General features: G+C 53.8%; 2 protein-coding genes across 2 annotated transcripts; one reads left to right on the top strand and one right to left on the bottom strand.

Moving 5' to 3' along the window:
- Positions 1-3,209: 3,209 nt before the first annotated feature.
- COCSUDRAFT_53986 (Fe-S oxidoreductase) lies at positions 3,210-6,692 on the top strand (the record flags this gene model as incomplete). Its single annotated transcript, XM_005645917.1, has 6 exons — positions 3,210-3,440; positions 3,730-3,962; positions 4,157-4,271; positions 4,581-4,781; positions 5,914-6,170; positions 6,387-6,692. The coding sequence occupies 6 exons, from the start codon at positions 3,210-3,212 to the stop codon at positions 6,529-6,531; spliced, it is 1,182 nt and encodes a 393-aa protein (XP_005645974.1). The 3' UTR covers positions 6,532-6,692.
- Positions 6,693-7,041: 349 nt separating this feature from the next.
- On the bottom strand, positions 7,042-14,109 carry COCSUDRAFT_56649 (hypothetical protein; the record flags this gene model as incomplete). Its single annotated transcript, XM_005645916.1, has 16 exons — positions 7,042-7,338; positions 7,585-7,845; positions 8,183-8,350; positions 8,634-8,822; positions 9,180-9,332; positions 9,738-9,940; positions 10,409-10,625; positions 10,894-11,157; positions 11,375-11,485; positions 11,742-11,862; positions 11,969-12,120; positions 12,440-12,626; positions 12,853-12,953; positions 13,147-13,293; positions 13,456-13,632; positions 13,873-14,109. 16 exons carry the CDS (start codon positions 14,107-14,109, stop codon positions 7,042-7,044), a joined length of 2,985 nt encoding a protein of 994 aa, XP_005645973.1.
- Between the last annotated feature and the right edge of the window lie 7 nt (positions 14,110-14,116).

Genomic DNA, 14,116 nt, shown 5'->3' with positions numbered 1-14,116 from the left:
AGCGCGTGCAGCTGCTGGGCTCGCACGGCTCGGCCGACGGCAAGAGCCCTCTTGCCGGCCTCGACGACCTTTACACACAGGTGATTCACCGTTAGTGATTTATTTCCCAAGGTTGACATGACAAGACTGTTGCCAGAGCCCATGACATGCAAGGACATGGCCAATTCCAAAGGAAGTGAGCGCTGCGATCCTTGAAGAATGCCTGGTTGCTGGCTAGGCCAGGCTTGCCTTCTCGCATGCTCGCATTTTCTTGAAAAATTCATGGCTCAATTAGTCATGCATGTGGCAGGTGTACGAGGGATATGATCTGTGGGGAGAGGACAAAAGGCAGCCCGATTTTGCCAACTGTTCCACTACATATCACGGCCCCAAGGCCGGCCGGGCATGCCACCCCAAGAGCATCATCCGGCCGCTCGCCATCAAGGACATGAACGTTCACTTCCTGGCAGGTGCGCATCTTTTTCCTTTCCCTCTCCAGTACTGTAAACCACAATTTACACACCGCCAGTGCCTTGCAGGGAAGCAGCCTAAACTTCTGTTCGATCTTTGCTATTTCAAAGCTCTGATTGTTGTCTGAGCATGAGCGAAAAACCTTTAGAAAGGTGTTCCAGTGGCTGATTTGAAGTGGCGGGGATTGCTGCAGGGGTCCAACCTGGGTTTGATGAGCAGCCAGTGGCAGTGGATCCCAAGGTGGCATTCTTGAAGCACCTGAGGTGTCTGCTCACGCCGACTGGCAGCGAGTGGGAGCAGAATGTGACTGCACCGCTGTGTACACCGGAGGCGAAGCCAGACCTCAGTAAGAGCACCAGAGGCGGGGTTTCCATGTGCTCTGCATGACTCTGGGACCTTTGTGGGTGATCGGGAAGAGTTTTGCCTTTTGGTGCACATGTTGTACACCGTGTGTCACAGATCGGCCCCGATGGCTGTCATTCAGGTCCCAAAAAGACCACCGATTACCGAAATGTGTCTCTCTAGCCTATATCTCACACCGACACCGTGGTGACGAGAATTGTTGGAGCCCATTGCCATTGAGTGATTGTGGTTTTCTGGCATGACAATCGCAACAATGCCACACTATTGTGACCGAGTGCGCTCTGCTGAGTCAAAGTAGATCAAAAGCCATGACAGACTGCCGGGGCTAGACAGGGTGCTTTCCTTGGCAGCCTTGAGCTGTTTCAAGGATATGTGCGCGCATGCGCGCTGCAAAGGAGGTATTGAGTAATGAGGTAAGGAGGTATTGAACCCCCCTTTGCTGGTTGAACTCTGGCCGCATTGCAGGTCCACGGTGCTGGGGAGGCCCGATAGCAAGGTTCTCGCAGTGCGCAAGTATCTTGGTGTCACTATTTGTGGTAGCGCCGAATGACCAGGTGACTGGGTCATTACTGTCAGCACACTGCCAGCTTGCACCGCCGGGGCAATCCATTGAGTAAGGCTGATTGGCACTTCTGCTTGACCCACAAGGGTCTTCCCTGCCGCAGTCATCTCCCACACACCCGGGGGAACCACTTGACGGCTATAGCAGCTGCAACTTTGCAAGGGGATTTGTACGTGTTGCATTCTATTGGTTCTCGTAGAACCCCGCACTCAAATGTGAAGCGGTAGCGCCCCCCAAAGTTGGCAAGGCCAAGCTGGCACAGAGCTGCAACTGAAAACTCCTGGGAATTTGAGACACTTCCAGTAGCTTTTTGCATCGGTGTCCAAGCAGGTGAAGTCTCCGCCACCACCACAGTTGGCAATCACTTCTTTCCCTTGAACGATGCTGCTTGAACATATGTCCACACCTTGGCAGCCGTTATTCCCTGTGCAATCGGCCGCTGCACGAGTGCTGCCAGCAGAGCGGTCCCTACTCGATAAATTATGCAGCACGGCATCGCTGCAGATGTCTTGATCGTCCTGTCGTTTAATCCGTGACTTCAAAAGCAAACAAAACGGATGTCAAACGCACACTCGAAACCCTTTTCCAAAAATTGTCGCGAGAAACCTCTCGTCAATTGTAGCTCGTGAAATTCTGTGCTTCCTCGTTGGTCACTCTACATCAGGCAATCTCTTTTCACGGATGGCTACAAAAAAGTCGCTGAAGGGCTTTCCATAGCTTGCGATCGGCGTCAGGTCTACCTGACTGATCTCCGCTGGAATTATGCAACGCTCAAGAAAATCGCGGTGGTCAATTATGATTCAGATGTTATTATGCGATATACCGACTCGACGGTCGAATCCAAAGCGAGAAAGGCGACAATGATAGACGTCCGAACAGTGGAGCAGTACAAGTTTGCAACATAGTCTAGCTTGAAGAATTAACGTACCGATACTTCTGAAGATCCAGAAAAGCCTCCTTGCTTTCAGAATTCTTATCCTGCAGGGAGCTCGGATTCAGGGACAATCTTTCATCAAGCACCGGCCGTACGCGGAATACTATCAACGTGTTCCATAAATCTGATCCAGTCCTCTGGTCCTAAGTCTAACATTCATCTTGTCAATTAAGAATAATTGACCAGCCTTGACGTCGGACAGAGCACATGAAGAGAAGCTTGCGCCCATACTCGGAAAACCTTGTTTCACGATAAGTTTAGGGCAAGATGGAGAAGTATCGCACCAGGCGTGGCTAGAAAGATGGATCGCAAAATCCTCGCCGACCTCCTCAATCACCTCTACCCAGTGCAGAACGCACAGTCCTCTGAGAGTGCCAATCTGAAAGGCCATTTTCTCTCGTGACGTCTGTCCTTCGGACCTCTCGGCTGCGCCCGTAGCACTTGAGGAGGGACCCCCCGGGGTAGCGTAAGACAGAGCAATTGTTCTTGAGATCACTTTCCCTCTTTCATTCTCGTAGCAACGAATACATTGTTCACAATATTGAGAGCCACATCAAAATCTGCCTGTGTCTGTTCACACGCGATCGCTGCACTCTTTCGGAAATTTGTCGGTTGACTGATCTGGTTTTGATCGTCCGCTTAAAAGCACTGCTTCAGCATCATCTGTACAAAATGACATTCAGATGTCCATTCGCTTCCTTCAAAGAAGGCATTCCCGGACAGCTTTGCGGAAAAGGTGCAAGACAGGGGAGGCTCGGCCAGAGGTGAAAAGCCAGGAACCTTTTAGGAGCACCTCGACATTAGTTCTGTATCACACTCCAATGTGTTTGTGTCATGAAGCAATGGAAACATAGGGAATCTTGCTTGCCAAACCTGAACATCAGCCCAAAAGCTGCTTGCATGCCGTGCAGGCAGCGTGTCAGCTGTGCAGCTGTGGAGGAACGGACGCAGCAGGGGCGCACGTCTTTGATCCCTGAGACCCTGCGGGAGCTGGCTGAGGACAGGGAGCAGCAGGCTCTCGTGCAGAGGCTGCAGCAGGAAGGCCAAGCCAGCCTGTCAAGAGAGGAGCGCCGGAAGCGACAGAGGTCCCTGGACAGTATCGGCGCTCCTCCATTCCAATCCGTGCTCAAAGTGAGCCCCACCATTTAATAACCACCAGTTCTAGTCTGCTCATTTTGCTGGTGCATAGCGCATGAGCAATCTAGACAAGAGGGATTGCAGACATCCAGGCAGGGCGAGCGCCAGAGGAAGGAGAAAGGGCTATCTTGCCGTGTCTCGCAATCTGCCAAGCTGGCTGGTCCTTTTGTCTGGACTTGTCTCCTGCTATACACCTGCCACGTGAATCAGTGCCTGCTTGCGTATAGACACGTGCTATTGAGAGAGACAAACCAGCAACACAACAGTGCCTTTGTGTCGGCAGGAGGCAGGGGTGCGTGCACTGAGGCGGGACCCCGCAACAACGCTGCAGCTGAACATCGGCCTCTACTGCAACCAGGCCTGCTCGCACTGCCACGTGGAGAGCTCCCCCCTGCGTAAGGAGACCATGGACAGGGAAACTGCCCAGGCCTGCATGCGGCTTCTGGCTGCCAGCAGCGGCAGCGTCCGCACCCTGGACCTCACCGGGGGCGCACCTGAACTCAACCCACAATTCAGGTACCCTTGTGATCCTGTCAAAGAAGTATTTTCTGCATCTTCTTCACCGCTTCTGGAATGCTCCATGCTGCATGCTACCTGGTGTCCTGCAGAACAGATCTGCAGCGCGGGGATGCAAATGGGCAATGTACCCAGGTGCTGGTGAGAGATGAGGAGGGGACACACCAGTAAAGCCAAAAGCATATGTGGTGCAGGTTTCTTGTGACAGAGGCAAGGGCGCTCGGAGTGGAGATCATAGACCGCTGCAACCTGACGGTCCTGCAGGAGCCTGGGCAGGAGGACCTCGTAGAGTTTTTGGCTGCAAACCAGGTGAAGCCCTCATATCCCTCACGCATTGTCATAAGGGTCCTGACAACTTCACCATTCTTGACATGCTTTATTTCGCTGAGCATGTCTTTGCTCCAAGTTGGCCTATTTTTCCTTGGTGCAGTAGGTCACCGTGCATCCTTAGCCATGTATCAATGTCAGCGCATTTTTGTGTTCTGATGGCAGTTAATGGTTGTCATCGGTGCATGCTTATTCCTGCCCACAGGGCCAGGTGCAGCAAATTTCGTTTCACAATATCTCTTGAAAGGTATGAGGGAAGTAAGACACCAACTCGCAAGGGTCTGCCCACAGGTTCGGGTGGTGGCGTCGATGCCGTGCTACAGCGAAGGTAACGTGGACGAGCAGCGCGGCCGCGGCGTTTTTGAGCGCAGCATAGCCGGCCTGCGCGCACTCAATGCGGCCGGCTATGGCATTCCCGGCTCCAGTCTTACATTGGATCTGGTGTACAATCCAAATGGGGCGTTCCTGGCGCCGCCCCAACAGCAGCTGCAGGTCAGATCCCCCTACTCTCTTGCTGGCTTGTTTGGCTCCAGGGTTGCACCAGTACCTTATTTTTCAGGAATTTAGAACCCAGTCCTTGTACTGGGAAGACGTACTGGCGTATTGGCGCTAGTAAATGGGGTGCTCAGGGCATTCTAGTATTCCAGTACCTCGCTTACTGGGGCGTACTGGTTCAACCATGTTTGGCTCCCTGTCCGATGTGGGCGGCTTGGATCCAGTACTGTTTTCACTTATGGCCCAGTCAAGAGGGCCATGTGGCTCCTTGTCTAGCAGAGGAGTCACAGGTGTTCCAGCATTGCCCAGTGAAGAGGGTTGGCAGAAGAGGGACCATGTCTGGAGCAAGATGACAGATCAGTGCCTGTCAGAAGACAGCTTTGAGACATGGAAATTTCCTGTCCTAACCCTCTTGTCTGTCATATTGCCGGTGTCAGACGCCTCTGTTGCCGTTGCAATTAAACGCATTCTGCAACCCTGCCTTAATTGGTCTCACGGGGGGATCTACTGTAGTAGTCATTCTAAAACCCGCAATAAATAATTATTTTTTGCAGGGAGTACTAAAGACTACCTAGTTGTCTTTAGTACCCCCTGATTTTTGGCCTAAAAGGGTGGATAATTGAGACCCTATCTCCCAAAATATGAAACCTATGATAGTTTTGAGACCAGATTCGGAAGTCTCTCGACAAGCCTAATCCAATGGAGCATGACCCTGGTATGTTTGATGTCAGGAAGACCCCTAAAAGTTACCATGAAAAATTTCCCGCACCGCCGAGGGTGCGGGTTCTAGGATGACTACTGCAGTATATCTGACTTTGGTCTCACGGTGCTTGAAGTGCAATTATTATAAAGACGCGCACTTGGACCGGGAATCTCTTGCTTCATATCTTGACCTGGGCGAGGAAAGCCCAAGAGAGAGAAGGCTGGAAGGCCGTCATAAAACGCTGCTGCGACGCACCAATCCTCGTGGTTTGGAAAGGCGCGAAATTACAATAACTTGTATCAAACGCTGCAGGGCCCCGGCTGGCAGGGGGGTATAAACTGAGCAGCCTATAATTGCAGCCTGTCTGCAGGATGTACCTTGGCAGTTGGCAGGAAATGCATGGAATAACAAATATAAATGCTGCAGGAGGCGTACAAGGCGGAGTTGGCGGAAGCGTACGGCATAAGCTTCAACGGCCTGCTGTGCCTGAACAACATGCCAATAAAGCGCTATGTGGACTACCTGCAGCGAAAGGGGCAGCTGGCCGATTACATGCAGCTGCTGCTGGGAAGCTTCAACGCAGCTGCCGCCGAGGCCGTCATGTGCCGCGGCACCGTCAGCGTCGGCTGGGACGGCCGCGTCTACGACTGCGACTTCAACCAGCAGCTCGAGCTTGGCCTCAGGTCCGCCGCGTTCCTGCTCTTTTCTTTTTGTTGCTGTCAATTTTCTTTGGAGCTGGGCTATGGGGGGCGTATTGGCTGCGGCTGCCTCTGCAGCTCCATCACCCTGATTTGGAGTAATGCAGCGGCTGCAGGAATCACCGCTGCATTTTTGTGCACTTTGAGCTGTAGGGTAAAGTAAGCCGGATTACTCCATTCAGGTTGTAATGTGTTGTGCAGGTTGCCTGGGCGGAAGCAGGACTTTGTGACTGTGTTTGACATTCAGAGCTTGGACGAGCTGACGGGGGTGCCCATTGCATGCGATAACCACTGCTTTGGATGCACTGCCGGATCAGGCTCCAGCTGCCAAGGAGCCACTGCTTAATGCATGGAATATCACTGAATGCTAGACTTCCATATCTAAGTTTTCATGAACATCCTGAAACCGTCCAAATAGATTACATGCGGTTTTATGTTGTTTGTAATGCCAATATCTTGGCAGCGTCACATGGACGTGATGAATGGAGGTGTAAAGTAATTGAAGTCATTAGTTTTGCAGTCTCCAAATGTGTGCAGAGTCCATTAGAAATATTGAGATTGTGGGATGTCCATCCTACAATGGTCTTTACATGCAAATTGATGCAGATGGGCTGAACTGGTCTCATTCCGGAGAGATTTGCACTTCCTTTCGCCTAGCTAGCAAGATCTTGAAGCTACCTTGGCAATGATTTTAATCCCAATACTTCGGCAGCAATAGCAGCCCTAAACCAATTCCAGAGCAGGTAAAGCAATGCGCCCTGAGCACTCATCCGCTCATATTATGTTTGTAGCTGTGCAATACCAGCATCTCTCCTCTAAATATATTGTACACCCTCCAACTCTCATCTAAGTATGACTACAGCTGGCTCTTTGCAAATATCACACCCTCATCCAACTCGCACACCTTGTCGCTGTCTTTGGCCGCCGCAGCATCAGGCAAGACAGGCGCCAGCAGCCGCAGCAGGAAGTCCTCTTTAGCACTCTGGGCGCGGCGAGACTTGTCAGATCCGCACAGTGCGACCCACTCGTGCCAGGGGACGGAAATGATTGCGTAGCCCCACGCCCGTAGGCATGCATTCCTGTACAGCACCCGACTCACCGGCTGGTGCGTGTTGCGCGTCATTTTGTGCGGCGTCAGAATCTCCACAGCCACCTGAACACCACCCGATAAGACTTTACTCCACGGTTTCGCACAGCTTTACTAAGGTTTGATCAAGCTTCTGCTGCTGCTGCTGCTGCTGCTGCAGCCTCGTCACCATGCACAGTTCTGATCAACTCCAAAAGGACCACCCAGCATGCTGATTTTTAGGAACCAGGTCTGTAGATATGGCTTTCTTTCATGGTGCCCAGGAAGCGGGAAAAATGTCATGAGTGTCAAGAATAGAAGGCCAAGGATCACCTTGCGGCCGCAGCGGTCTCGCAGCTTCAGGCAGATGTCCATTTTGAGCACGCCGCCGCCGGCCGGCGCGCCGCGGCTGTTGGCGAGGCCGAGCCGCGCCAGAGAGTCAGAGACGTCCGCCAGCATTCCCGGCCGCTCGCTGCCGCTGCCGCCATCTCCGGCCGCGCCGCTGGCCGCCCACGCTGCGCGCGCTGCGGCCTGGAACGCCTCCGGCAGCTGCGCGCTTGCCGGCCGCCGCAGCGCGCTTGCCATCAGGTGCGCCTGGCACGCATTGCGTTGACGACTTAGAGAATCTCACTGCGTTGACCACCAGGGGCCAGCAACACTTGCATATCCTAAATGTAATTGGTCATGACATGTAAACTTGTTGGTCGTACGGTAGAACAGGGACTTCCTGTACTCGTGAGGGACGTATGATGAGCCGCTGAGAATGTAGGTCATGGAAGGTTGCAGCAGAACATGGCGGGTGAAGGCCAATATGCGACCATGTTAATGTTGAAGCCTGCCAGACTACATTTACTGCACTTTTCAAACGCACCCAATGAGCAGCGCTGTCACCCAATTTTATTTCTCATTATCAAGACAATCAGCTGCACACCTGGTAGAGGCGCCTCAGGCACTCAGCGTCGAAGCAGGAGAGGTCCCAGTCCTTGAGGCTGCGAATGACTCCGTCGTACAGGGGGGACTCGAACGATTGGAAGATGGCCAGGCTCCAGATGATGGTCGACATTAGTTTGGGATCCACCGCTATGCGCCCCTCCTCAATCTGCCCAGCCACCAACACAAACCCTTGTCAGGATGCAACTTGTCAAATTCAACACAGTGCCCTTCTGCAATGATAGTGTCATGTAAAGGGGCTGCACACCATGCAATTGCTGTCCATACACCACGAAAAGCATGCTGACAATACAAAAGGGCAGCACGTGGCAGTGAGGCACTGGACAGAAATAAAGCATGGTTATAAATCTTTCCCCACTTCCAGCGCGTTAGTGCGAAGCCATCAGTTTTGGAGCTGCAGAAAGCCCAATAAGAGAGGCACCACAACTCACCTCGTCCGCGAGCAGGGCGTAGAGGCGTCCCGGGGACCGCCCGAGGCGCGTGAAGGCCCAGATGACGTTGGTCCAGTCAGGCTTGCCGTAGTCACTGGGCCGGCGTGCCACGTCAGCCGCAATGGCGTCCAACAGCTCTCCTGGATGGTGCAGCAGCGCAGCACACGCCCATGCAATCGTTGAAATGCCCTGCGCGCGAGCGGAGAACGGGTGAGGTAACCTCAGGGCAACCTCAGGCAATGTCTCGGTCTCGGTGCATGATACCCCGGGTGGCAGTGCAAAATGCAACAGAAGCGTGCGGCTGCGCAGACTCAAGTGAGGCAGACTCAAGAATGCTCCGGAGCAATACACCCCGGCTGGTTGCGCACAAATGCAGCAGGATTGTGCAGCTCTGCAGCAGCGAATTCGCATGGCCCTTTGAGCATATCTCTGACCGCAAGAAGCAGGATGAAAAGCAGTAGCAGGAGACAGTGGGAGCAAAGAAATCAAGGAATCTATCCATGCGATGGGCTTGGGTAATGGCGAAGGAGGTGGGAGACTGCGCACGTGGGGGGCGTGCTTGTCTAGGGACAGCCGAGCACGCATGACAAGAGTTTCCATGATTTCCACGCCGGGATAGGCCTGCAATTTGCCGTACGCCCACAGCAGCGTTGAAAGCTCCCGCGGCGCCAGCAAGCCGCTCAACTCGCCCACCCGCGCCTGCCGCATGCGCGCCACCCGGTTGATCAACCCAGAACTCACCCAAATCTCACCCGTCATTTCTGAAGTTCCAATTAGGGCTTTCCTGCCGCATGCGCGCCCCACCCGGTTGACCAACCCAGGAACTCACCCGCACCTCACCCGCTACTCTCAAGCATGAAAAGATCTCTATGTCAATGACAGAAACATCCGTCAAAGGGACGTACAAGATCTGCAAGGCCCCTTTTGTGGTAAATTGCTGTATGACAAGGCAGATGCAGATCGACCTTCCAAATTTAAATACGAATTTCCTGAGCAGTGAAGGAATTGCAGCAAGGACTCAGCAAGGAGAACGCATGCTGCAACAAACCCGCCAGCTGCTATCAGATTGTGGCAAAACAGAGATCAACAGGAGCGGTCTCGCACCGTGCAGAGTTCAAGGAAGGCGGCTGGAGTGGGCACGCCAAGTTTAGCAAAGCCCCAGAGCAGATCGGTGAGGTCCCTGCCGGTGGCCGTCCCGAGGCGCGGCTGCACCACCTGCCGCGCAGCTTCCAGGAAGCCGGGCGCCGGCTGCTCCAAAACCGCCAGCGACCACACCATCGACGCCAGATCGCGCAGAACCCACGGCCCTGCTGCAGATGCCCTTAGTTAGTTCCCAAAAAGAAAACGTACACAAAAAGCATCTTTGCCTGCACTGCATCGAACCTCTTCCGATGCTTCTTGTGCTCATCATGCCTGCAATCTGTAGAAATACCCCTGATTCATTCAATCAGCAAAGTCTCACGGCAACGCCCAGCTTCAGAAGCCCGGTGCCAGGATTCAATGTCATTTTGACTTGCTAGCACTACAAGAACAAGCATAAGTGATTTGAAAGGGCACTCCAAGCCACTGTGCTTCTACAAGTGTGCAGAGAAATGAGGTCCCTAGTGGACGCGGGGTACAGTCTATTGTGTCTATCTCGTGTTACACAATCAAAGATCTGGAACCACAATTGCACAGGCGCAATGCCCCTTGATCGGTCGGAGACAAGGGGAGGCCATATTCTACACCCAGATGGCTTGTACGTGGAAACTTCCTTTTTGCAATGTCTGGCGCACCTCCTGAGCGGAGTATGTATTCCATGCGCGCGATCAGCGCCTCCACTGCATCGGGCGACCCGTTATGGCCGAGCTTGGCGAATGCCCAGAGCACCTCTGCCATGTCGCGTGCACTGAACTCTTCCGCCCGCCGCACCACCTCTGCCCCCGCCGCCTCCAGCAATGTTGGCACACGTGCCTCCAGCTTTGCAAACGCCCACAGGACGTTGCTCACCCCCTGCAGCAGTCACTCAGCACATCAGCACATGCAGCCAATGCCTTCATAGACCATCCAGCATGCGCAACTGTTGTACTGTGTGTACCAACACTTGATGGAGAAGAGCCTCATGAATTTGCCATGCCGCCGGTGCGGATGTGGCATGCCGGTCGGGCAAATGCGCAGAATTTCATGCACATCAATTACATAAGCCAGGTTTGATGGCTTGTTGTCTCCATTAATTTGGGAGGTTGGTTGAGCTTTTGCATGAGTAGGGGCTAAGAGGCACCTGGGGGGAGAAGGCAGTCATCATGGAGCAGGCATGCAATTCGGCGCTGGCGAGCAGCGAGGGCTTTGCCAGATCCGGCCGCTCGCAGGCGGCCAGCCCGCACAGGATGTTGGAGAGGTCCTGCGCGTTGCACTGCTCTAGGCGCTCCTCTGCCAGATCCATCAGGATGTGCATGCGCGACGGCGCATAGCCAAAGCTGCCAAGCGCCCAGACAATCGTGGACAGGTTGCGCGGCGTCAACCGCGCCTTTCTGTCTCCATGCCTCTGCGCGGCACAATTACATCTGCTGTCAGCAGCCTCTAAGGAAAGAAAGCTTCCCTGTGACACCGTCGGGATACACGCTGCTGATAGTACGAAATCAAGCAGCCATCATCACAATTTTTGATTCAGATCTGAACAAAGGAATACAAGTGCCCCGAAACATGCACACCAACACATGGGCAGGGGAGTGGTCAAAGCAGAGGTGAGTGGCTATGCCAACCTGCAGGCTGTCCCTCTCACGGCGTTCCATGACCTCGGATGCCCTGTCCAGGTAGGCGGCAGGCGGGACGACGCCCATTCTGCTGAATGCCCACAGCAGGCTGGAGAACGACTGCACAAGACACCAGAATTCTTTCGTAGACCGACGTGGCTCTCAGAGCAGTATATGGCTGTTCTGCAGAAGTGCGTACTTTGTGCCTCAGCTGATCAGAGATTGGCGGTTGAGCAGTCAAGTGGCTTTTGAGAGACACCAAGATCCTTTATACTTCAAGGTCCTCCCAACATAAAGGCGTGCAAGGGCGGCGCCTCAACAAGCAAGGTATTCGGTCAGGTATTGGCAGTTGTCAAGGGAGTCTGAAGAGGCATACCCTGGCATCAAATTGGTCAAGCCTCCTCTCCGTCTCCCGGACCATGCACTGAGCAAAGCTGGGCCGCGGAACAAGGTTCATCTTGGCAAATGCAAATAGCGCCATAGACAGACGCATGGGCCTGTTCAAACAGCAGCACACAATCAGCGCCATGCAAGTTACTCACACGACAAGGTTCCGCTTGGATAAAATGCACAAAATGGCATGGAGGATTGTCAGGCACTCACGTCAGAGTGTGCAGCTGCCTCTCCGCTGTGTCAGCGAGGGCCGCAGCCAACTCAGGCACGTCGAGGTTGTACTGCGCGAAAGCTTGCAGCACAATGACCAGCGTGCGCGGCCTCAGCTGCGGCGCTGCACGCTCCAGATAAGCTGCCAACACCTGCAGGAGCCACATTTTCACCCTTTACGAGAGCAGGGTGGAGCCATCTTACTCCATTTAAAGACTTACGAGCTTGGTGGCCAAGCAACAGGAATACCTCTTCCCACCACAAATTGACGATTAACTCAATCAGTAGCAGCATCTGTTTGGATGGTCAGCACATGCGCATGTGTTGATGCATGCCTTTCATCGGGCAGGATGCCGCTGAAATGATACCTTCCAATTGTCAAGGTCACTGCAGAGTGACGTCAGGGAGTCCCCTCAGACCAAGGAGGAAGTGCAGGATACCAATCTGCGAAAAAGGCAGCAGTGCACGCACCAGCATGTGGGGCTTTGGCACATTTCCCAGCACACCGCAGGCCTGTGCAAGGCTTGCCAGGTGGCGCGCTGACATGGCGCTAGCACCCTCCAGCGCCAGCTGGACCGCCCTGCGCACCAGGGGTGCATGCTGCACATACACCCCCAGATTGCACAGCTCCGCCGCTAGCGTGCTCAGATCCTCCGGCCTGCCCAGGGCACACCATGTTTCTGAAGACGTCCATTGAGAACGGGTTCCTGTGAGAGTGACTACTTATCTAATCGGAGGCGCAAGGGATTTCATTAAATAATCCGCATGCCGCTCTTTATAATCGTCCTCTATCAATGCATTGCGTGTCACAAGAAGGCCAGAAGGACAATGATGGCAGCAAGAGGGGCAGGGACGTGCAATTTTGGCATGGTGAGAGAGGGTACCTGCAGTGATCCAGCTGCGGTTCCAGCATTTGTGTGATGGTGCTGATGAGGCCTTTGCACTCTTTTTGGAGTGCCTTTGACAAGCTGATGGCTGCCACTGCCTGCACATGCAATCTCTAGATATCTATAATTCAGGTCACCAGACTCCCTTCAAGTGCCCCATCTCCCCCGTAATCCCCTCGAAGCAACGCCCTTACTCAACATGGCCCGTTTCTCACCCACAACGATCAAGGTGTTGGAATCTTTACTAGTCCTCGGTGATTATTCGAGGTAAGTGCAAAGCAAATGGCGCACCCTGCAGAGATCAGATGGCTGGAAGGGTTGGCCCTGGGCGAGGCGGGTGGAAAATTCCTCGGCAGTGAAGAGCAAGCTCTCTAAACACCTAGCATCAGCGCTGCAGCTGTCGACCTCCGCCAGAGCTTCCATCATGATGACAACGCCCTGCCACATCAGCACATGGCCGTTGTAACCATTGCATGCCATGAGTTAAAAGTAATTGAATAGCATCCCCACCAGAGGGGACAACGCAGCATGCAGCAGGCATTTAGGACAGAGAGTCTCAATGGAAAGCTGCAGAGCCTCGAAGGGCAAGGGTGTGCACACCGCATGACTTGCGGTTGGTGCCAGGTCCACAACTCTGCGCATGAGAACAGAAACGATCGGCTGCTGCAGCTGCTGAGTCTTCTCCGCTGAGCTGCGCGTGCCTCGCAGGATGCTGACCAGCTGAAGCAGGCCCGACACCAATGCAGCTGCATCCCAAGTGTCTGCATCTCCGAGCACCTGCAGCCAACAAGTTTTCATTTGTCGCCCAGCACTTCGAGTGCTCTTCAGGTTTACATCATGTTGTCATCCTCTGGCCACCAGCACCAGATGAAATATAGTCAGTGATACCTACTGCAGCATGCAGCATGCATAACATCATGTGCAAGAGGCAAGCCTGGCTCGGGCAAAGCCTCAATAATGCAATGACCACCATCCAAGATTTAGAAAAGGCTTGTGACTTGCATGCGGCGTGCTCACCGATGCCAGGTCTTCCACTCTGCGTGCATTGCTGGGGACCTGTCGCCGTTGCACATTGCGAGGAGGCTTTCGGTTCCTTTTCGGCTGGCTGTCAGGCCTCCTCTGGCTCTCACTCCACTTGGACTGGCCGCTGCCGTTGGACCTGGTACTGCTGTATATCTGCACTGACTGCTGCTGCGCTTCCTCTGACCTGCCACTCGTGGACACCTCGTCTGTCCTGTTCACCTGGCCCAACATCAGAAAC

The sequence above is a fragment of the Coccomyxa subellipsoidea genome (genome assembly GCF_000258705.1).
Source record: "Coccomyxa subellipsoidea C-169, whole genome shotgun sequence".
NCBI classification, from domain to species: domain Eukaryota; kingdom Viridiplantae; phylum Chlorophyta; class Trebouxiophyceae; family Coccomyxaceae; genus Coccomyxa; species Coccomyxa subellipsoidea.
This window is presented reverse-complemented; position numbering and strand designations above follow the sequence as displayed.